We start from the raw sequence: 25,359 nt of genomic DNA on the forward strand, positions 1-25,359 counted from the left end.
TGCCCACACCAGCCAACATGTACCAGCTACACTAGTCCCACCTGGTTTATATCCCTCCAAACCTGTCATATCCATGTACCTGTTTAACAGTTTCTTAAACTATGGGATTGTCCCAGCCTCAACTACCTCCTCTGGCAGCTTGATCCATACATCCACCACCCTTGTGTGAAAAAGTTACCCCTCAGATTCCTATTAAATCTTTCCCCCTTCACCTTAAACCTATGCCATCTGGTCCTCGATTCACCCACTCTGAGCAAGAAACTCTGTGGATCTACCCGTTTTATTTCTCTCATGATCTAATACATCTCTACAAGATCACCCCTCATCCTCTTGTGCTCCAAGGCAGAGAGTCCCAGCCTACTCAACTTCTGCCTACAGCTCAAACCATCTAGGCCTGGCAACATCTTTGTAAATCTTCTCTGTACCATTTCCAGCTCGACAACATCTTTCCTATAACACGGTGCCCAGAACTGAACACAATACTCTAAATGTGGCCTCACCAATGTCTTATACAACTGCAACATGACCTCCCAACTTCTATACTCAATACTCTGGCTGATGAAGGCCAATGTGTCAAAAGCCATTTTGAACACCCGATCTACCCGTGACTTGACTTTAAGGAACTATGCAACTGCGCTCCTAGATCCCTTTGCCCTACAACACTACCCAGAGCCCTACCATACACTGTGTAGGTCCTGACCAGGTTAGACTTCCCAAAATGCAACACCTCACATTTTTCTGCATTAAATTCCATCACTCAATCCTCAGCCAACTTGGCCAATGGATCAAGATCCTGCTACAATTTTTCACAACTATCTTCACTATCTGCAAAATCACCCATTTTTATATCATCTGCAAACTTGCTAATCATCCAAATCGTTGATATAGTTGACCAACAGTAACGGGCCCAGCACCGAACCCTGAGGCACTCCAGTCCGAGAAGCAACCTTCCACCATCACCATCTGCTTCCTTCCATAAAGCCAATTTTCTATCCTTCCCACGTGATCTAACCTTCCAGAGCAGCCTACCATGAAGAACGTTGTCGAAAGCTTTACTGAAGAAAATATTATTTTATAACATTCTTTGAAATGTTGCAATATTCTTTTTGTACTGTGGTAACCAGTAGTCTTTACCTGTATCCATTATTTATAAAGTGGGCAGAATTAACTTAATATTTTTACTTACTATTGCCCTCTATTACATGTCAAAAGTTGATTTTCTGTGCTCCCTGTCACTATCAATGTTCCAAAAAGTTTAATTTATCAGCCAGCACCACCGATCACATTATTTGTAAATGTACCTTACCTTTTTTTCATAGAACATAGAAAAGTACAGCATTGAATTAGCCCTGAAGCCCATAATACTTGTGCCGAACATAATGCCAAGATAAACTAACCCCATCTGCCTTCACATGATCCGTACTCTAACCTAAAACGTATTCTATCCATACCTAAAAACTTCTAATGCCACTATCGAATCTGCCTTCAGCAATGCCCCTGGCAAAGCATTCAAGACATTTAAATCCATTGTATATTAAGTAACTTGCACAAGAACTTAAGAAATACAAGCAGAAGCCCATTCAGCGCTTATGCTGCTCCACCACTCAGTAACGCCACGGCAGCTTTCATCGAGATGCACCACTTTTCTGTGCTGTCTATGTCTTTCATATGCAAACCCATGAATAAACATAAATTTTAAATGAGTTGAAACTTTTATGATGACAGTGTTTGCTACTGAAAAGAACGCATTAACCTTGTAATGACATACTTCAGTTTAATTCTATAGGATGAATGCAAAACAGCATCCTTCTTTTGCATAACACTCATCCATGCAAAAGGAGCCGCAAGCTCATTGTCACACCAAAAACAATTATACTTTATAATTTCAATGCAAAAGTTATTGTGAATTTTTTTGAATGGAACATAGGCAGATACAGTGCCCTCCATAATGTTTGGGACACATACCCATCATTTATTTATTTGCCTCTGTACTCCTCAATTTGTGATTTATAATAGAAAAAAATCACGAGGTTAAAGTGCACAGTCAGGTTTTAAGAAAGGCCATTTTTATATATTTTGGTTTCACCACGTAGAAATTACAGTAGTGTTTATACATAGTCCCCCCACTTCAGGGCACCATAATGTTTGGGACACAGAAATGTCATGTCAATGAAAGTAGTCATGTTTAGTATTATATTGCATATCCTTTCAATGCAGTGACTGCTTGAAGTCTGCAATTCTTGGACATCAGCAGTTGCTAGGTGATTTTTTTGATGATGCTCTGCCAGGCCTGCATTGCAGCCATCTTTAGTTTATGCTTGTTTTGGGGGGTAGTCCCCTTCAGTTTTCTCTTCAGCATATAAAAGGTATGCTCAATTGGGTTCAGAATCAGGTGATTGACCTGGCCACTCAAGAATTTACAATTTTTTAGCTTTGAAAAAGTTTTAGCTTTGTTGCTTTAGCAGTATGTTTGAGATCATTGTCTTGCTGTAGAATGAACCACTGGCCAATGAGTTTTGAGGCATTTGTTTGAACCTGAGCAGATAGGATGTGTCTATACACTGCAGAATTAATTATGCTACTTCCATCAGCAGATGTATCATCAATGAAGATAAGTGAGCCAGTTCCTTCAGTAGCCACATGTGCCCAGGCCGTAACGCCCCCACCATCGTGTTTCACAGATGAGGTGATATGCTTTGGATCTTGGGCAGTTCCTTTCCTCCTCCATTCTTTGCTCTTGCCATCACTCTGATGTAAGTAATTCTTCATCTCATCTGTCCACAAGACCTTTTTCCACAACTGTGGTTGCTCTTTTAAGTACTTCTTGGCAAACTGTAACCGGGCCATCCTATTTTTGTGGCTAACCAGTGGTTTGCATCTTGTAGTGTAGCCTCTGCATTTCTGTTCATGAAGTCTTCTGCGGACAGTGGTCATTGGCAAATCCACACCTGATTCTTGAAGAGTGTTTCTGATCTGTCGTACAGGTGTTTGGGGATTTTTCTTTATTATAGAAAGAATTCTTCTGTCCTCAGCTGTGGCTGCCAGTCACTTTGCGATTATTAAGCTCACCAGTGCTCTCTTTCTTCTTAATGATATTCCAAACAGTTGATTTTGGTAAGCCTGTTTGGCTGATGTCTCTAACAGTTTTATTCTTATTTCTCTGTCTCATAATGGTTACTTTGACTTTCATTGGCACAACTTTGGTTCTCATGTTGATAATAAACAGCAATAAAAGTTTCCAATCGTGATGGAAAGACTGGAGGAAAGACTAGGTGCTGAAAGCTCTCTTATACCTGCATGAAGGAGGCAATTAAACACACCTGAGCAATTAAAACACCTGCAAAGCCATGTGTCCCAAACATTATGGTGCCCTGAAATGGGGGAGACTTTGTATAAACACAACTGTAATTTCTACATGGTGAAACCAAAATGTATAAAAATGGGCATTATTAAAATCTGACAATGTGCACTTTAACCACATGCGATTTTTTATATTATAAATCACAAATTGTGGAGTACAGAGGCAAATAAATAAATGATGGGTCTTTGTCCCAAATATTATGGAGGGCACTGTATACAAAATTTGAAATTAAAAAGTGATCCAACTTCATGCCATGTAATTTCAATTTTATTTTATTTCAATATTATGACAGAGAGACATTCAGTCATAAACCAGCAATGGTTGTTTTGCACCATTGGTTCCTCAGCTCACACATACACCAAATATCTGATCCTGTGGTTCCTCGTGTATGAGCTGGATTACTGTTGCGACAACACATCATCAGTAGGATAGAACTAACCTGTCTCATGGTAAGAAAACAACAATTTACCTAGCCAGCAATCAGCATTGTCACAATGTGATATGGTCTGCCTCATGGCCACACATGTGAGCAAGCAAGACCATTTGCAGACTGAGAGATGGAATATCTCAGGATGTGATACTGATTAAATTTCTCTTCCAGATCTGGGAGTATTTGAGAGAGGGTAAACTGGAAAAACAGACAGAAGTGAGAATAATCCTTGCATGATACCACCTTTGGGGTAAATCTCATGGATCATTCAGCACCAAAAAGGCCCTGCGGTCTTTAATCAAGAGACCACAAACCTGCCACACACATTTTTGTTCTAATTTTATCAAAACAGATACCCATTTTCTTTTTCAATACTGCCTTGCAGAGGTCAACTACACTGAATTCATCAATTGCTGTTTTTCATTAAAAAATCAAAATTTATTTCTTACCTCTCAATCAACTGTTTTCCCAGAACAATTTTGGTTCCTTCTACTTTAATAAGTTCCTCGTTGTCATTCGGTATAACAGTCTTTTCAAGTTCCTCCTCTTGTTCTTCTGTCATAGCAACTGGGTTACTTGGTGGAGCATTCGTTTGATAATACAGAGGACAAAATTTATTGGTCCTCATGTGTCCAATGGCACCACAAGCACCACATTTTAACTATTAGAAAGGGAAAGAAACAAGGAGATTTGAGTTTCATGCTGAACCACCAATTGCAAATGGCTTTAGAAACCACATTTTGACTCCAGAGGTTATTTATAAACTAGCTCCAAACATGGTTCCTCTATGCGCCAAGTACAAATCTGGTGTATGCATACAGAAAGGATAGAGTCATTTCTTATTATTCTTTGCTTAATATATGTGCTCTCAGGACCACATCCTAAATGCAATTCCAACCTGCCTTAAATTTGCTATTGACAGTGCTATTTTCCCAGAACAATCGCTGGGAAAATAGATCCAGAAAAGTGACTAAAGGAAAGGTGGTGCGAAAATCACCCACACAATAAACAACTTCCAAATCAGGTGGTATCCGATTTGCAGGGAAACCTGCAAGAATGTCATTTAACATGAGCTCATTAGTCTATCTCATTAGCATTTTGGGACATCCACACAATAACATGTCCTGAAATCAAAAACAAGATATGGTCTCCATTGGGACCAAGCGGTGGTCACTCCAACCAATGCACTGCAGCTGGCACAGGAACACTGGTGGGAATGTTAAATAGGCTGATCTTTGCAGCTGCTTTTCCCGTTCCCTGCCAGGATTTGGGCAGCACACTCAATAGTGATTCTGACACTCTTTGATGATGGACAATGAAGTCCCCCACTCAGAGTACATTCTGGAATTAGTTACCTTAAGGTCAGGTCTTTCTTTGACTTTTTTGGGTTTCTTTTCTGGTGGTCCTTTTAATTTCTCCTTCTCCTGATTTCGCTTGAGTCTCCTAAGCTGCTCCTGAATTCTGCGACGTTCTCGTCGCATTTCCTCACGATGTTGTTCATCAAATAGTGCAAATTTACGGCTATGAAAAATAAACACCAAATCTTAAAACAAAACATAATGAGTCCTTTTCTTTCAAATGCCTATGTTTTTGAGTTCTGTGTCCATTGCCTGCTTAGACCATTACATGGTGATAAAACATTTTCAAAATATATCTATTCCTTCCATCCAAGAGAGATAATGTATCAATTTGTCATCGCACCCCACAGATTGCATCTCCAACAGTGCAGCATCATCCAACAGTGCACCATTGCATCATTCACTGCTGATTCTGAACACAATTGTCCTTCAATGAACTGTTGTTACAAACCTACCCAAAGAGTTAGTTTTATTTTCTAATAAATTCCTTTGCAAAGTTCAAGCCAAACATTACATGGCTTCAAATGTAAATTTAAGCTCCATGCACAACGATGAACTACAATTACTATGCAGTGCAAGTTGAATTTACATTATTGCAACAAAAATTTAACCTACATAAACTCGTCATCCTTTGTTGTCCGAATTCTAACATATGCATCGATAACAGCAGCTTTCCTAACAGTCTCGCATCTAACGTACTCCTTCCCATCTTCATCTCGGAATGTACGATAGATCTTCAGCCGTCGTCCTGTAGCTGAGGAGTTAAGACTGGTAATGGAGGCTGTGTCATCATCTTTGTGAAATATTCCTGGGGTGGGTGTGCTACATGCTAAAAAAAAGAGAAAAAATGTGGATGTCACATTGCTAATGTTACCAGGCTTTATTGTTTGTAATCCAAACAAAATAATAAAAAGCAGTTCCTGAAATAGTGAACTTTTCCACTCTCCCCTGGATCCAAAAACAGTTCAGACAAAAGAGATAAAAGTCAAATTACTATGATGCAGTCAAATCCTGTATGAAACAAGTTTAGGCTGTCCTAAATTAGTTCCTCCTTTCAATGGCACTTCATAGCAAAACATAGAAAATTTGGCACTGAAATGCTGTTTCACCAAACAGAGCAGAGGATGGCTATTGTGGTGTTCATCTGCAATGCAGTAAAATATGATCAAAATAGACAAACTTAAATCTGCTAGTTCTATTGTTGTGTATTTTAGGCTTGATATCAGTACCAGGGGTGAAATTGTTAAAAAATATATATATTCTCTGACTCTCATATCTCATATAAACAAAAAGGATGGAGGGATAAAAATAACCTTATGCAAAGAATGGCACAGCAATAAAATATATGGCAATAAGTTCAATATCCTTTGTATTTTGGAGAATGCTGGTTGATATTCAGTACTCAGAAGATATGGACTCAGTTCCATGGTACCAACTGCCCTCGAATATCTCACTCATGTATGAATCTAAGTATTGTTACATAAAAGATTAAGACACCAACATTGGTAAAAAAATTGAAGTAATTCACTCATACATGTTACAATCTCTTAACTCAGCATTGTTAATCTTATTCAGGATGGAAATATGGGCCTTCACTCAGTCGTATTATGCTTAAGCTCTGTAATATTTAAGGGAAATTCAAATGTGTTTACCACTCTTGATCACTGATCAGCCCATTTCAAGAACTCCCACAGTTTACCCCACATTCTTGGCACAAAACTTATATTTTGCCGAAGTCCAGTGTTGCAGTGCTAATTCTTTGTGTTAAACAGGGGCGTCATTTCAGGTTTTGCTGTGGCAGCGGGGCAAGCTGGTCTCCAAAGAGGGTCAAACAAGATTATAGCCTATCACTACATCCCAGTGTATAACGAGTACAATAAAACACATAATTTAATAATATAACAAAATATTGCATGATTGCACATTAATTATCATGAAATATAATTATCAAGCAAGTAAAGAAAAATGCTGTAATCATGTATTTTTATAGAGGTGCTGGCCCAGCACCAACTCGCCGGTCCCTCCACTGACACTCCTTGACTCGACTGCCCGCCCGCCCGGAGCTCCACCGCTGGACCGCTGCACCGCCTGCCCGACCACCTTGGGGCTGAGATGGCCACCACGAGGAGCAGCAACAGCATCCACCGCATCTCCGACCCTCACCGCCTTCCAGGCTAAACCCAGACCTGGACTACCGAAACTGCCACGGCTGCCGACTCTCACCTCCTCCCTGGGGCCAACGCCACTGTCGCCGTTCTTCACTATCTTCCCGGGACCACCGCCGCTGTCGCCAACTCTCACCACCTCCCCGGGACCTGTTCTTCGCTGTCTCCTGGGGCGACCTGCCCGACCATCTCTTAGGGCGACTCCGAGGATGGCCACCAGCGTGTGCCTGGGTCCTGGACTTTCTCACCGCCAGGCCCCAGGTAGTCAACAGCATCCAAGTCCCTCACCCTCACAGGACCCTCGTCCGCCTTCCCCTGGCTAAACCCTCTATAATGGGGTTTTTTTTTTCACAGTGATACTGCCAGGTGGCTGCCACTCTGGTGTCACAGCCTCCTCTTGAAAAAAACGACCGTGGGCTTTACCGAAGACTTATGTCTATTAAAACAAACTCTAACATCATGAAAGATTAAAAATATAAATAATTTCTACATATTTCGCACCAAAAAACAATGTACAGTTCTGTTCACCTATCTCTGATATTTAAAAACATGCATTTTGAATAACATAGGCATGGAGATTTTGAGCATTTTCATACAAGAAACAAGAGCTTCGATCAACATTTGCACCTTGATCCATTTAAGACCAGTGATACTTGTCGTACCAGTTTTCACCATCTACCCTCATGTACTGACTCATCACACTGTTCTCCCTCAGACTCACTTGGCATTAGTTCTTTCTACTCCAGCACCAGTACACAAATAACATAAGTTAAATGGTACCAAATATCTCTCCTGCAACAATACCAAGCAAGTGTCACTCACATGAACCTTTTCTGTCTTTCTTCTCCTTCTTATCACGGTCTTTATCATTTCCAATTTCTTCTCCCATTAACATCCTCTGCAGTTCTTTGCGTTCCTGTTCCTCACGCTCACGAGAAAGTTGTGAGCTTGTTTTCTTATTCTGTAACATGTTTTCAATATTTTTTCCCATTTCCTCAAAATCACTGTCTTCTGCTGAGCTGCTGTCTGTGTCTGTAGAGAGAACCTCAGTTGAAGACAGGACCCTAAAAGTGAATAAAGGAATTCAGCATTCTGAATTACACTTGTCAATCGTGTGAAAAGCATTTATTTTTCAATTTTGAAACCACTAACGGGACTGTCAAACAATGCAATCTTCAGCTTGCTCGGAAGTCAGCCCAAAGGTCATCTCGACAAACTGAAGATCAGTCCAAATCCTTTCTTTGGCATTAGCATGAAGAATTCCTGTCACAACATTAGCATTTGAATTGAGTAGTCAGATATTTTTGAAAACAAGTTGATGGATGGAATTCTTGTGATCCCCAGGGTGTAAATGTGTAGATTAAGTATTAGCATCCTTTACAGTGACAGCCTACTTCTATACTGTATTCACGTCATAATGTGAGAGAGATACAGCAGGAAAACAAGCCCTCAAGTCCACACCAATCAACCACATGGTTACACAAATTGAATGTTAATCCCATTTTTTAATTGAGATATTATGAAGTTGCAAATCATTTCAATCTTTAGAAAATATGACTAACTGTAAGGATCAAAAAATTGTTAGATAGGAGCATGTTTCCAGTCTGAATAAAAGAGTAACCCAACAAGTTAAAAAATTATCCTTCAGTCATAATCATTCAGACTAAATTCTTAAGCTAATTTTAAATCCATTGTATACCCTTCATAACTTCTACACACTTGCATTATCAAAAGATAGATACCAATATCTGATTCTATATTTGATTGACGTTTACACCTAAAGTTAAGATATAATGATAACAATTGTTTCCTACTTGTTCTGAAGATCAAAAATGCGCTGACATTCCTCCTTGTATCGCTCCTGATGTTCAGCCACTGAAAATCGTGATCCACGGGCAAATTTGCTCATGGGAGTATCCCCTGACCTGGCTTGCTCCGTTGACATTGTACGCACAACATCGATCACTTCCCATCGAGAGAGCTTTTTGATCTGTCATAAAATGAAAAAAAAATTTAATTGAATATTTCAGACTTACAAATTTTCCGCATAAAATTAGACCGAATTTTGTATCGTAGCGCTGGCATAATTAATAAAAAAAAAGTTTTATTAAAATAACCTGATATCTAAAAGGTTCTAAAAATCAATGTTACTTTTGTTCCAGCAGAGACCAGTGAAGGATGCATTGCTGGTAAAGCTACATACTGGAACAACTTACTTCTTCCTCTGGAACTCCAAACTTCCGAAGGAGCTGTTTGGCATTTTTCAAAGATAGTCGCCTGAGGTCAGCATCTGTTCCTGTAACTGTCTTCTTTACTGGTTGAGGCTGGTTGTCATCCTAGAAATGTAAAATAAAATTTTTCTTTTAATTTTGAATTTAATGAGGCAACATAAATTAATTTGCGATACATGAAACAAGAGGTTCAATGTTTATCTTCACTAATAAAATTAATAAAACTGCAAGATAAATTGGAATCTGCAACTCAAATTTAATTTTTAATAAGTTGGAATATAAAATCTTAAGATTCTGTAAAAGCAGCTGCAGGTCCTTCAGCAAAACAAAAAATACAGGTTGATATTTGTGGTATAATCAGACTTTCTCTCTATTCTGATATCATGTACAGGCTTTAGAATAACAAATGCAAAGTCCACCACCCAGGCTTGCTTTTAAACAAATTCTGTGTGTCAGTATTCTACATTATCCAATGTTCATTTGATTAGTAACAATAAGTTCACCATATTTGTCCAGAGCTACCACATCAAATATTACTCTAATTATTTTGTGAGGAGATCCATGAAAATTCCTAGATGGAGACAATAAAGAGTTGGCCACACTCTGCTCCCAACACTGAGCATGTTATTTGATACAAATCCATCACAGGGGATAAACTATCGACTGACATCTATTATAAACCTACTGACTCCCATATCTAAACTACACATCTTCCCACCCTGCTTCCTGCAAAGACTCTATCCCCTACTCCCAATTCCTCCGCCTATGCCGCATCTGCGCCTAAGATGCAGTGTTCCATACCAGCACATCCAAGATGTCCTCATTCTTTAGGGAATGGGGGGTTCCCCTCTTTCATCATAGATGAGGCCCTCACACGTGTCTCTTGGGTACCGCACAGTTCTGCTCCCCCTCCCCCTAGTCGCAACAGGGACAGAGTCCCCCAAGTCCTTACCTTTCACCCCATCAGCTGTCGTATGCAACACATAATCCTCTGACATTTTCGCCACCTCCAACGGGATCCCACCACTAGTTACATCTTCCCATCTCCACCCCATGGCAATAAACTCTCTTGAATCTTGAATCTCTTGAATCTTGAATCTTTCCGCCCTACGCAGAGACCGTTCCCTCCGCAATTCCCTGGTTAACTTATCCCTTCCCACCCAAACCACCCTCTCACCAGGTACCTTCCCCAGCAGGAAATGCAACATCTGTCCTTATACTCTGTCCAGGGACCTTTCAGGTTAGGCAGAAGTTCACCTGCACCTCCTCCGACCTCATCTACTCTATCGTTGTTCAAGGTGTGGACTCTTATACATCGGCAACACCAAACGTAGACTGGGCGATCGTTTCACTGAACACCTTCGCTCAGTCGGCTTGGACCTACCTGATCTCCCCGTGGCCAAACACTTTAATTCACCTTCCCATTCTCACACTGACCGTTCCATCCTAGGCCTCCTCCTTTGGCAGAGTGAGGCCAAATACAAATTGGAGGAACAGCATGTCATATTTCGCTTGTGCAGCTTACAATGATTATTGTTGATTTCTTGATTTCTCTAACTTCGAGTAAACGCTTACATCCCTTCTCTCTCCATCCCTCCCCCACCCAAGTCGTACCAGCTTCAAAATCATCTTATTAAGTCTCATTGTCTGTACTCGTTTTCACATAACACACAGTTAACAATACGTTTCCTTTATTATCGTTACTTTTTTGCATATCTTTCATTCATTTGTTCTATATCTCTCTACATTACTGTCTATATCTCTAATTTCCCTTTCCCCTGAGGCTCTGTCTGAAGAAGGGACTCGACCCGAAACGTCACCTATTCCATTTCTCCAGAGATGCTGTCTGACCCGCTGAGTTACTCCAGCTTTTTGTGTCTATTACTGGTACTGAATGTAGCCTGTCGAAGGGTGACAATTTCTTTGTCATCTTCATCCGAAGACTGGCCTACTAGTTTAGGTACTCAATGATTATATACTATCCGCATACATTCCTCCTCACATTATAACCACAAGGTCAGTTACGAACTTGTGGTGTTGAAAATTAATGACTAATGTAACTAAACTGTCTGTACATTTGATCCAAAAATAGAATCCTAGAGCATACTACACTGGATATTACTGACTGCCCTGTCAAAAAACAAAAAAATGGTTTCCGTTAATAATACCAAAATGCACTCAAATCAAACTAATAATATAGTAATATTATGTTAATGATTTCATCCAAGTAATTCTGGCTTGTACTAATGGAACTGTTTTAATTTGAAACTTTGTAAATAAATTGAATAGATGAGCAAGTAGGCACTTACGATGCATTCCATACATCTACTGATGCTACAAATAACAAGCAGTACGAAAAGTAAAATGGTTGCTGCAATGGTTGATAAAGTTTCCATTGCAGTAAATAGTCAGTAGAAATAGAAGAACAGTACTCAAACTCCAAGATATTACCTTCTGCTGCTGTGGTTTGTTGGGAACCTTGACATAGGAAAATCCTTCACCACAGCCAGTAGGATCAGCAACTCCTGTAACCTCCAGTAGGCACTTGCCCTTCATTGCAGCAATGAACGCCCGAGTTGTATTCCAAGGTGCCGTTCTGACCTGCAAGAGGGTGAGATGATGGAAAGGTCAGCAAATATGCCCTTGATCTTGTCCTTCAAGATAACGATGGCTATGGACTTAGGACTTAGGATCTGTGCTGGTGTGCAGACTGTAGGCTCGCCTCCCGTGCCCTTGGAGGTGCTGTGGTTGTTCCGAGGTTGACTGTGAGAAGCGCCCCAGTGCAAGGTGGCTGAGGGGTGATGATGACGATGATACATTATTGTCACATGTGACAAGTCACAGTGAAAATCTTTATTTTGAACAAGCAAAGTATTCCATTTTAACACAGCCCACTTTTAACACATTTCATTTGTGGTTCCCCCCTGTTCTTGTACAAGGGATAGCGCATTCGTAGGTCGACGTGTCTATAAAGTGGGCAACTGGAGGCCCTGCAGCAGCCTGAGGATTGCATGGATCGGGAGCTAATCAAGGATTTATCCTTTACTGATATCTAAACTAATCCAATCATCAAGTTTGCTACTTTGTCTGGCAAGCTTATATGACACCGCTCAGGATCTAATACTACCCTTGACTTTTTGATCCATTTTGTATCCTTACGTCAGACAGGAATGTACAACAGTTATTGTACAATTGTCCTACATCTGTTCCCATACTTCAACTGTTTTTGAGTGCCTATGATTATCCTGAGGCAGAGTTACCACATGATCATTGCAACCCATGGGAGTATCATGCAGTGACGTCTAGAGCTTATGTGCATTATTATAATTTCAACCGTTGAAGATTTTACTTTAAGGAATTAAGTTTCCTTTTTGATACCTCATCATCAATCTTCATCTGAAATTCTTCTTCATTCTCCTCCTCTGGTGCAAAGAATGATTTTTCACCATATCCAGCATCCTGCAAGTATTGAATATGTAACTTAGTGCAGTCAATCAACATTCAGTGATAAGTTTATTTGATAAAATCCAATAATTACTTTCAAACAGAGATTTATTTTAGAAGCAAAACATAGATTGTTTTCATTTGAACAATGTATTTTGCCTGCCGGCGTGAATGGTATATAAATGGAACACAGAGTACTAAACTGAATGTTTCATAATTGCTATGATTCATCTAACCTTTAAACGCTGCTCTGCTGCTAACATGCTGTAATATGAACAGCACTGCTCTGGAGATACCATGGCTCGAATCTCTTCTTCAGTTGGTAATCGGAAGTCTGGTTTTAGCACCCACCAGTTTGAATCCATCCCTTCAAAGGCAGATTGAAGTAATGTAATGTAATAAAGTATGTTTATAAAGTAACACAGAAGGCTCCTGTTCAGTACATATACAGTAATTTGGCTACAAGCCTTACAATACTGAAATCATATGACCGAAGTTCTTTCTATTACTGCTGTAACAATAGTCAGCTTTACATTACTATAATACAACTAGGCCAAAGTGCGGACCCGTTGGGTCCGTTCCCCCAACGCAATATTCCACCACTCACCGATAGCCCAAACTGTGCAGGCACGGATGACATTTTTAAAGTTTAAAATGGCAATAATGTAAAATATAAGGTCAATGTGAACGCATCTCACTCTCCCTCTTCAGTCCCTATTCGCCTCGTCCATTGTCCTCTCTCTCCCTACCCTCCACCAACCCTCCTCTGCTTCCTCCTCTCACCCCCTCCCTCCCCTCCCCTCCTCCATTACCTCGCCATCTCTGTTCCTACCCCGATCCTCCTCCATTCCTCCTCATCCCCCAGCACTCCCTCCCCTTCACCCTCCCTTCTTTCCCCTCTCCTCCTCCCCTCCCACTCAATCACTCACCCCTCCCTCTTCTTTCCCCTACCCTCAGTCACTCCCTCCCTCCATAACCCCTCTCCTCTCCCTACCCCCTCCTCTCCCTCTATCCCCCTCCTCCCCTATCCCAACCCCCACTGCCCTCCTCTCCCCCTCTATCCCCACTCCCTACCTCTCCCGCTCCCCCCCATCATCACCCTCTATCCTCCCCTCCACCCCCACACTCCCTCCTCCTCCCACCCTACCCCTCCTCTCCCTCTATCCCCCCCAATATATATATATATATGTTGTAATAATGTTTAAGTAATGCATGAGCGCATTACTGTATACATTCAAAAGCTTATACCTGTCCGTTTAAAGTCTGCACACAACTTTAATCGCTTTCTGATGCTGCTCTCAGAATGGGAAGGAAATGCCTTCTTTATGTCCTCCATGCGGATTCGACGTGGGCGATCCTTACTTTTCCAGAAAAGACGGTAAATAAATACCTATAAAAATGTTAGCATAAATATTGTATATCAGTCTTATAAAGGGTTACAATTTACAAGCTAAGTTAGCTCTGTGACATGTGGGACAGATTAGGTTTCAGGAATATAAATTGGGGAATGGGGCTCATGGGAAAGTTCTGAGAGCTGGGGTAGACCTCATGGGTCAAAAGGCCTCCTTAAACTGAAATATGGGAATTATTCAATATTATCACCATGCTTACCTGAAGAAAATCTCGCACATGTGTGTTTGCACGTTTTGAATTTGGACCAGGAACTTCATAAAGCGGACATTGCTGGCCTACAACAAATATATCAACTAGCTCTCTAATATGATATCCTTGACGAGTTCGGATTACCAGAAAATCAGTTTCTGGCATCTTGTGTAGGTATATTGGACAACGGAAGAGGTTGTTTTCAAATGCCTGTCAAAACAAATGAAGAGCCATCAATTAAAACTCAAATTATTCTATTTATATTTCAACGACCTATGTTCAGTGTTGTCTGTCCCCTTCTTTATCGACTTTGTTTACATTTCGGAACTTCACAAATTAATATAATTTAGGAATCAATGAACCTCAAATGTAGACCAAACTTGAAGACAAAGCATCACCGGTCAAGATTCATATCACAAAGTTACGATACCATGGTTATTTTAAAACTTTTTTCATTGAAAAAGGTCTTTAAAAATAAAATAATGGATTAAAGATGTATGCCAGGACACAGCACCCACCGTGTTCAGTCCTATATCTGGATTCTACTCGCACTATCATGGTTCTAATTTCATTAAATGCTAAATCCCTCTGCTGCAACTACTTGAGACATCTCTGTTTAGGTGACTTTGTCTCTCGTTGAGTTGTCTATAGTCTCATCGCTATTGCCTCGTTTTTTAATCAAGAGATTATGGCTTCAAGACTCAACGTTGGAATCTGAACAATAAATCTAGTTCTTGTAGCACAGAAACTGTATTGTATTATCTTCTTTCTGATGTTCTATCAAACCCAGACCCTATCCTAACTTAATGTAAATATGCCATTCCATGTCATCTATAATCAACTAATTTGCAGTAGATTTGTGCAGGACATATTAAGCAGGTGGAATGAGCCAAAATCTTCAACTTAAACCTGAAAAACGATTGTAATATGCCTTTTAATACTGGAAAGGCGAGTAGCAATAAAAATATGTTCCCAGCATTGAGTTGTTCAAGTGATTATAAGCAAACTGATAAATATGAACAATGACAACGATCACTGTGAAACGCAAAATATGATATGTCGAGGATGGTTCCCCGTCGGTTTCTAAAGGCATGAACATTGAATTCTCCAATTTCAGGTAATTAACTGACAAACAACCCCCCCCCCCCCCCACCCCCAACGTTTTTTGTTACCTAAAATTGGAGAATTTAATGTTCATACCATTGGGTTGCAATTTGCTCAAGCAGAATATGAGGTGCTGTTCCTCCAGTTTACGTGTGGCCTCACTCTGGCAATGGAGGAGGCTCAGGATAGAAAGGTCAGTTGTTTCTATTGGAATCAAGGGATATGGGGAGAAGGTAGGCACGGGTTTTTGATTGGGGACGATCAGCCATGATCACAATGAATGGCGGTGCTGGCTTGAAGGGCCGAATGGCCTCCTCCTGCACCCATGTTCTATGTTTCTAGTATGGGAATGGGATGAAGTTAAAATGGTTAGCATGCAGGAGATGCAGTGGCCCGAGGGAAACCGAGCGCAAATGTGTGGCTTGCGCTCGACCCGCCTCCTGAATCTTCCGGTTGAAGGAACAGAACCTCATATTCCGCTTGGATAGCTTACAGTATGAACAACAATTTATCACAGGTCCTGACCTCCCCATCATCGAAGGGATCTACAGGAGTCGCTGCCTCAAAAAGGCAGCCAGCATCATCAGAGACCCACACCACCCTTGTCACGCTCTTATTTCATTCCTGCCATTGGGGAAAAAGGTATTGGAGCCTGAGAAGCTCTGAACTAAATTGACTTGGAGACATTGTTTTTGTCTTTGCACTGTTATTTTAATTTTGTTGTTGTGTATAATGGTGTTTACAGAGTTCTGTTTACACATATCTGTTGTGCTGCTGCAAGTAAGAATTTAATTGTTCTACTTCGGGACGTGTGACAATGAAACACTCTTGACTCATGATTGAATTCTCTAATTTTGCTCATTAGAACCCGCCCCTTCTCCCTTTCTTTCCCCCACATCCCTCTCTCCCTTGTGACCCACCTGAACTCGCACATATTTCTCCCCCTCCCCCCCATATATTTCTTCCTCTCCTCCCCCCACCCCCTTCCACCTTCCCCTAGCAATTTTTTTTACAAATAGCAAAGGCTTTGACAATTTGCAACTCCTCAATCTTTTTGTCTCATACCTTCTCGTCTCATCTCTGACCTTTCTCCAACCATCTGTCCACCAAACTCCCCCCTCAGCTGCACCCATCTCTTAATTACCAGGCTTTATCCTGCCCCCTGCTCTTCCAGCTTTCTTCCCCCCCCCGCCCAGAAAAGCTGTCTGACTCGCTGCTACTCACAACTTTATGTCTTTTGTTTGTAAACCAGCATCTGCAGTTCCTTGTTTCTATTACTTGCTAGGCAATGTCCTGCCTCCATGTGTGATGCAGCTTTATTTCCCTACCACAATCAGTCTGAAGAAGGGCCCCGTCCTGAAACGTCATCTATCCATGTACTCCACAGAGATGCTACCTGACCCGCTGAGTTACTCCAGCACTGCATCTTTTTGGGTATTGTTCAAATTACCTAATATTTCATTTTAGCTGCTCATCATTTTGCATCCAATGCAGAATCATACATACCTGCAATAACTGGCCTGGATGTAAAGATCCCAGAAATGGAGAAGTGTGGCAATAAACAGTCTCTCCATATTTACAGTCAGGTGCACCAGGATCCTTGCCTGGCTTCTGGAATGTAGAATAATACAATCCAATTACATAAATGGCATATTTAGCAATTTTAGAATTTCAAAAATTCGAACATTTAGAAACATAGAATATAGGTGCAGCAGTTGGCCATTTGGCCCTTCGAGCCTGCACCGCCATTCGATATGATCATGGCTGATCATCCAACTCAATATCCCATCCCTGCCTTCTCTCCATACCTCCTGATCCCTTTAGCCACGGGCCACATCTAACTCCCTCTTAAATATAGCCAATGAACTGGCCTCAACTACCTTCTGTGGCAGAGAATTCCACAGATTCACCACTCTGTGTAAAAAATGATTTTCTCATCTCAGTCCTAAAAGACTTCCCTCTTATCCTTAAACTGTGACCTCTAGTTCTGGACTTCCCCAACATCGGGAATAATCTTCCTGCATCTAGCCTGTCCAACCCCTTAAGAATTTTGTAAGTTTCTATAAGATCCCCCCTCAATCTTCTAAATTCTAGCGTGTACAAGCCGAGTCTATCCAGTCTTTCTTCATATGAAAGTCCTGCCATCCCAGGAATCAGTCTGGTGAACCTTCTCTGTACTTCCTCTATGGCAAGAATGTATTTCCTCAGATTAGGAGACCAAAACTTATGTAAACTTATGTAAACCAAAACTTTAAATGTCAACTGAAATTAAATGTCAGTTTCAATGAAAGGTTTCTCTACTTGTTCTCCGGTTTGAGTCATTAATCTGTACACTCAGAGTGGATAAAGTAAACATTAATATGCATAGTACCTTTCCTGTAAAATAATTCTGTAATAAATTTCAACTCACTCGTTTGTAATAATTTTTGATTTTAGTTGCCATTCCAACTTGCATCATAAGTGGTGGGTATTCTTCACTATACTCCGCAAGAATGAGGTCACCGTCTTTACCAGTCAAATCTTGAGGAGTTCTCATGAAGAACATTTCTCCACCGCCAGAGGCCTGACGTTCTTGCTCACGCATCTAGAAGTAAATCAGAAAGAGGACATCAGCCTGGTCAATTTTGAAAAAACACAGAGCATATTATCAAACAGAATAGAAAGAAATACCAAACAAATGTGCCAATGAAGTGCAGATACTAATATTTTCACAGATACTCATATTTCCTTATGAAATAAAATGAGGCCATACAACCCATTGAGTAAAGCAGTATTCTCCCCACTTCCCTGTGCTCAATTTTCTCACACAAGGCCAGGTTTCTCCCAACATCTGTTGTTGGGTCGTGATTTTGTGGACCTACAAAAGTTCAACTTTTCACTTGATTTACTTTTTTTACCCCATAAAGAAACCTAACAACAAAAATGTAAACAACTTTGAGAAATCCCTTGGTCTGTTTATCCTTGACCAGGCAAACAACTTTATGAGCTGATACTGAAATTTTGTACACCAACTTGCATTTATCAACATAAAATATTATTGCTCTGTCTTCCTTGCTATTGCTATGCTCATCCTTGCAATTTGATCTATTTACCCGAATTTCCTTTGTATTTCGGATAGTGTTGGTACTATCAGCATATTGTCAAATACTAGCCATCCTCTATTATTTATGGTTTGTACATAAACGCACTAAAAAAGGACAATGCATGGTTAATGGAACTGGAGTTGAGGAGAACATACACAAAGATATTAGGATGGAGAAAGTTCAAAAGTTATAAGTAGTATAAGATCATTTATATGTTTAGAAATGAGGATGAAAATCCAATATCATTGATGTAGATAGTCAATGGATGCGCAGTAAACATTTGCTGAGGCAAGGTCAGTGACTGAGCAATAGCACAGCAGTGCAGAAAAATATCAATGGAATAATTTAAGCTTGCAGAGGAATAGAATATGGATGAACATCCCATCAGTAACGGAAAGGATACTGAAAAAGGGCCAAGTAATAATACTTAATGGGGGGGGGGGGGGGGGGGGGGGGGGGGGGGGGGGGGGGGGGGGTGTGTGTGTGTGTGTGGTGTGTGTGTGTGTGTGTGTGTGTGTGTGTGTGTGTGTGTGTGTGTGTGTGTGTGTGTGTTTTTATTTGTATATGTCTGATCACATCTATTCGAAAAAACGACGCGCGAACGGGAACATTTTTACATATTCCTGTAGAGTTTTATCCCAGTGGAGTGCAAAATTGTCTTATCTGAAAAATCCATGTTTTATTTCCCGAGTTATTTATGAAAATGTTCACAAATCTGAAATCTCTTTGAAAATAAAACCGAGCACCTTCGGCTGATTACGTCACAATGGCTCTGCGAGCTCTGCATGCTGCGTCTGCGCTGCGAGTGACGTCCCCCCGCGAGCTGCTGCCACCACCACCTTCCAGTAACGTCAGGGGGAGGGGCCTCATTTCAAACAGTTTCATCAGCTCCCCAACGCACACCATTGGGGGAGCAGACCCAACGGTCTAGTCAACAATAAAATATCCAAGATTGACATAATGGGTAATGTCTTATTTGTAATGTGAAGTCAGTTTGTAGACAAATTTAGAAGAGGACAGGAGGTCCATTCCGAATTATCGGAGTGAGGAGGAAGCTGGGATAACATTGAAGTGGTTTACACCCAGAGGAGCGTTGAATTTAACAAGGTTTTTTTTTGCAGTTACATAAGAGCAATCTTTCTTGCTCTAGAGAAACTGGACGTATTATTAAAGGAATGACATGAAACATACAGTGCCTTCCATATTGTTTGGGCCAAAGACCCATCATTTATTTATTTGCCTCTGTGCTCCACAATTTGAGATTTGTAATAGAAAAAAAATCACATGTGGTTAAAGTGCACATTTTCAGATTTTATTAAAGGCTATTTTTATACATTTTGGTTTTACCATGTAGAAATTACAGCTGTGTTTATATATAGTCCCCACATTTCAAGGCATCATAATGACGAATCGGATTATTTTACGTCAATCTAGTTCAAGAAAACTTGACTCAAACACTCGTCTCAGCTTAATACTTTGTTATTGCAACGCTGCGATAATTCTCTGAACCTGCCAACGGCTCGGGGGCAAGTCAGGAGAACTCTCTCTCTGGTACAAAATCAAGGCATTATATAGGTATTAGACAGTCGCGGTACAGAGGGGATGGCAAGCTATTTACCAATCATCTGAGTCCTTCCGGTGATTTGCAACAGTTGTAGTCACAAGACCCCTCACTGGCCTCTTTTTATAACCCTTGTTTGCCTCGTGGTTTTTACCTTCTTTGTTTAGAATCATTTCATTTCACAAAGCGAAACCACAGAAAAGTGGGCTCAATTCTCAGTGACCACCCCTCAAAATATAAGACACATATAGTACAACAATCACACAATTCATACAAACAAGACACATGTTCCCATTCTCGGGAATAAAGTTATTTTTAAAACTACAGATCTAAACAAGGTCTAATGTTTACAATCCTAATTAAAACACAATACATTTCACAAATGGTTTCACTACAAATTACATAGTTAAAATACAATTACCTATGTATTACAAACATTAAATATATAAGTTTGCCTTATCTCTACAAAGTCTACAAAGATTTGTAAGTTGATTCCAATCACACACCTCCTAACTCCAAGCACACTGGGGCCATATAACTGTCCAGCTTGTTGACGATAAGTGTTTCTTGCCAAGCTCAAATTTAGCTTCATTCTAAAACAGTCTCCCCCTCTCCTTTTATCTCTCGGGGGGAAAAAAGAGCTTCAATCTCATCTGTTGGGCCTCTTTACGACTGTGTTCCTCACTAATAGCATTACAGAGCAATTGCAATGTTACAGCTGCAGACCACAATCACTATCATCTCAGAGCAAAGTCGCCTTTTCCATTTTCTATAAACATACGGTCAAACTTATACAAAGGTCACATAACCATCACCTGAACACCTTTCCCCTTCAGGCGACCCTAACTCCCTTGCACACGTCTTATTTCTTATCTCAACATAAATATAATTAAATGTAGCAAAAGAATGAATCACATAATCCATTATCTTTCCAGCCTTGTTGTCTTTGACTTAGTATAAACAGTCATAAACCCTGAGCCATGTTGTTACAGCACTACACAGGAATGTGACATCGAGAAAGAGCAAATGGGCTCTGGCTTTTAAGATACAACTTCTTTTCAATACAAGATTATAAATTCCTTGCAACTTTGTAACTGCTTCAGAGCAATAAACGAGGCCCTCTGTAACAGTGAATTATGTGTTTGGCCAATGCACGTTTGGATTAGCGTTTTCATGTTTTGATAAACCATCTGTGCCCTGTGTGTGTGTGTGTGTGTGAAGGTCTTTGTGCTCTGTTTCTACAGGGCCATGTGTTTTTGAAAACCTTAAGTTCTTTCTCTTGCAACATTAAAACCACGACATAGCTTACTTTTATTTTCTGAGCGGTCTTATTGTACAATATTTCCTCAATAATGTTTGGGACACATGGCTTCACAGGTGTTTGTAATTGCTCAGGTGTGTTTAATTACCTCCTTAATGTTGGTACAAGAGAGCTCTCAGCACCTAGTCTTTCCTCCAGTCTTTCCATCACCTTTGGAAACTTTTATTGCTGTTTCTCAACATGAGGGCCAAAGTTTTGCCAATGAAAGTCAAAGCCATTATGAGTGAGAAACAAGAATAAAACTTTGAGACATCAGCCAAACCTTAGGCTTACCAAAATCAACTGTTGGGAACATCATTAAGAAGAAAGGGAGCACTGGTGAGCTTACTAATCGCAAATGGACTGGCAGGCCAAGGAAGACCTCCACAGCTGATGACAGAAGAATTCTCTCTACAAATAAAGAAAAAAAAAACAAACACCTGTCCGACAGATCAGAAACACTCTTCAGGAGTCAGGTGTGGATTTGTCAATGACCACTGTCCACAGAAGACTTCATGAACAGAAATACAGAAGCTACGCTGCAAGATGCAAACCAATGGTTAGTGGCAAAAATAGGATGGCCAGGTTACAGGTTGCCAAGAAGTACTTAAAAGAGCAACCGCAGTTCTGAAGAAAGGTCTTGTGGGCAGATGAGACGAAGTTTAACATATTAGAGTGATGGCAAGAGCAAAGTATGGAGGAGAGAAGGAACTGCCCAAGATCCAAAGCATACCACCTCATCTGTGAAACACGGTGGTGGGGGTGTTATGGCCTGGGCATGTATGGCTGCTCACTTATCTGCACTATGATACAACTGCTGATGGTAGTAGCATAATGAATTCTGAAGTGTTTAGACATCCTATCCAAAGGACAATAGACAATAGGTGCAGGGGTAGGCCATTTGGCCCTTCGAGCCAGCACCGACATTCTAGATGGTCATGGTTGATCATCCACATTCAGTAACCCCGTTCCTGCTTTCTCCCCATATCCCCTGAATCTGCTATCTTTAAGACCTCTATCTAACTCTCTCTTGAAAGCATCCTAGAACTGGCCTCCACTGCCTTCTGAGGCAGAGAATTCCACAGATTCACAACCCTCTGTGTGAAAAAGTTTTTCCTCATCTCCGTTCAAAACGGCTTACCCCTTATTCTTAAACTATGGCCCCTAGTTCTGGACTCCCCCAATATCGGGAACATGTTTCCTGCCTCTAGTGTGTCCAAACCCTTAATATTCTTATATGTTTCAATAAGATCCCCTCTCATCGTTCTAAATTCCAGAAAATACAAGCCCAGCCACTCCATTCTATCAACATATGACAGTATTGTCGTCCCAGGAATTAACCTTGTGAACCCACGCTGCGCTTTCTCAATAACAAGAATGTCCTTCCTCAAATTTGGAGACCAAAACTGCACACAATACTCCAGCTGTGGTCTCACATGGGCCCTGCACAACTGCAGAAGAACCTCTTTGCTCCTATACTCAACTCCTCTTGTTATGAAGGTCAACATGCCATTCGCTTTATTCACTGCCTGCTGTACCTGCATGCTTACTTTCAGTGACTGATGAACAAGAACCCCCAGATCTCGTTGTACTGCCCCTTTTCCCAACTTGACACCATTCAGATAATAATCTGCCTTCCTGTTTTTGCCACAAAAGTGGATAACCTCACATTTATTCACATTAAACTGCATCTGCCATACATCTGCCCACTCACCATTCCAAGTCACCCAGCATCCTCATAGCATCCTCCTCATAGTTCACACTGCCACCCAGCTTTGTGTCATCTGGATATTTGTTTATGTTACTTTTAATCCCTTCATCTAAATCATTAATGTATATCGTAAATAGCTGTGGTCCCAGCACCGAGCCTTGCGGTACCCCACTAATCACTGCCTGCCATTCTGAAAGGAACCCGTTTACCCCTACTCTTTGTTTCCTGTCTGCCAACCAATTTTCTATCCATGTCAGTTCCCTACCCCCAATACCATGTGCTCTAATTTTGCCAACTAATCTCCTATTTGCACCTTATCAAATGCTTTCTGAAAGTCCAGGTACACTACATCCATTGGCTCTCCGTTGTCAATTTTCCTAGTTGAACTGCTCCTGAATCTATAGAACATTGGGAAAAGATCACCAATGCGTCCACAATTTCTAGAGTCACTTCCTTAAGTACCCTGGGATGCAGCCCATCAGGCCCTGGGGATTTATTAATCTTCAGTCCCATCAGTCTATTCAACACCATTTCCTACCTAATGTGAATTTCCTTCAGTTCCTCCTTCACCCTAGATCCTTTGGCCACTAGTACATCAGGGAGATTGTTTGTGTCCTCCTTAGTGAAGATGGATCCAAAGTACCTGTTCAACCTGTCTGCCATTTCCTTGTTCCCCATAGTAAATTCACCTGTTTCAGTCTTCAAGGGTCCAACTTTGGTCTTAACTAATTTTTTCCTCTTCACTTACCTAAAGAAGCTTTTACTATCCTCTTTTATATTCCTGGCTAGCTTACCTTCATACCTCATCTTTTCTCCCCATATTGTCTTTTTAGTTATCTAAATGACAAATAAATTGTTGCTCTTTAAAAGTTTCCCAATCCTCTGGCTTCCCACTCATCTTTGCTATGTTATGCTTATGTATATTTTTATACTGTCATTGACTTCCCTTGTCAGCCACGGTCGCCCCTTACACCCCTCGGACTCTTTCTTCCTCTTTGGAATGAACGGTTCCTGCAACTTCTGTATTATTCCCAGAAATACCTGCCATTGTTATTCCGCTGTCATCCCTGCTCGGGTATCTTTCCAGTCAACTTTGCCCAGCTCCTCCCTCATGGCTCCATAGTCCTCTTTGTTCAATTGTAATATTGACACATCCGATTTTCCCTTCTCCCTCTCAAATTGTAGATTAAAACGTATCATATTGTGGTCACTACCTCTTAATGGCTCGTTTACCTCGTGTTCCCTTACCAAATCCTGGTTCATTAGACAACATTAAATCCAGAATTGCCTTCTCCCTGGTAGGCTCCAAAGACTATTTTTTAGCTCAAAGCTAAAAAATGGTAAATTCTTGAGTGGCCAAGTCAATCACCCGATCTGAACCCAATTGAGCATGCCTTTTATATGCTGAAGAGAAAACTGAAGGGGACTAACCTCCAAAACATGCATTAGCTAAAGATGGTTGCAATAAAGGCCTGGCAGAGCATCACCAGTGAAGACACCCAGCAACTGGTGATGTCCATGAATCGGAGACTTCAGGCAATCATTGCATACAAAGGATATGCAACAAAATACTAAACTTGACTACTTTCAATTACATGACATTGCTATGTCCCAAACATTATGGTGCCCTGATATGGAGGGACTATGTATAAACATTGCTGTGATTTCTACATGGTGAAACCAAAATTTATAAAAATGGCCTTTATTAAAATCTGACAATGTACACTTTAACCACATGTGATTTTTTTCTATTATAAATCTCAAATTGTGGAGTACAGAGGCAAATAAATAAATGATGGGTCTTTGTCCGGAACATTATGGGGAGCGCTGTAGGTTGGAGTAAAAGACAGGCCGTCATACATTTAGGAAGGGAGTAGGCATTTATGAAGACACGGTGGCACAGCGGTAGAGATGCTGCATTACAGCGCCAGAAATTTGGGTTAGATCCTGACTACGGCTGCTTGTCTGTACGGAGTTTGTATGTTCTCCCCGTGACCTGCGTGGGTTTT

General features: G+C 40.8%; 1 protein-coding gene across 2 annotated transcripts in view; it reads right to left on the bottom strand.

The window, feature by feature from the left end:
* The window catches only part of taf1 (TAF1 RNA polymerase II, TATA box binding protein (TBP)-associated factor), a 75,858-nt gene that overhangs the window by 23,354 nt on the left and 27,145 nt on the right, over positions 1–25,359 (bottom strand). For both annotated transcript variants that reach the window (XM_055643674.1, XM_055643673.1), the window contains exons 15-27: positions 18,106–18,279; positions 17,202–17,306; positions 14,601–14,801; positions 14,238–14,379; positions 13,226–13,356; positions 12,924–13,004; positions 11,997–12,146; positions 9,531–9,650; positions 9,129–9,304; positions 8,137–8,378; positions 5,765–5,978; positions 5,147–5,312; positions 4,241–4,452 (exon numbers count right to left, since the gene is read on the bottom strand). In XM_055643674.1, coding sequence (XP_055499649.1) covers positions 4,241–4,452; positions 5,147–5,312; positions 5,765–5,978; positions 8,137–8,378; positions 9,129–9,304; positions 9,531–9,650; positions 11,997–12,146; positions 12,924–13,004; positions 13,226–13,356; positions 14,238–14,379; positions 14,601–14,801; positions 17,202–17,306; positions 18,106–18,279 — 2,114 coding nt within the window. The remainder of the gene's footprint in view (positions 1–4,240; positions 4,453–5,146; positions 5,313–5,764; positions 5,979–8,136; positions 8,379–9,128; positions 9,305–9,530; positions 9,651–11,996; positions 12,147–12,923; positions 13,005–13,225; positions 13,357–14,237; positions 14,380–14,600; positions 14,802–17,201; positions 17,307–18,105; positions 18,280–25,359) is intronic.

Source organism: Leucoraja erinacea, chromosome 12, assembly GCF_028641065.1.
Source record: "Leucoraja erinacea ecotype New England chromosome 12, Leri_hhj_1, whole genome shotgun sequence".
NCBI lineage: Eukaryota > Metazoa > Chordata > Chondrichthyes > Rajiformes > Rajidae > Leucoraja > Leucoraja erinaceus.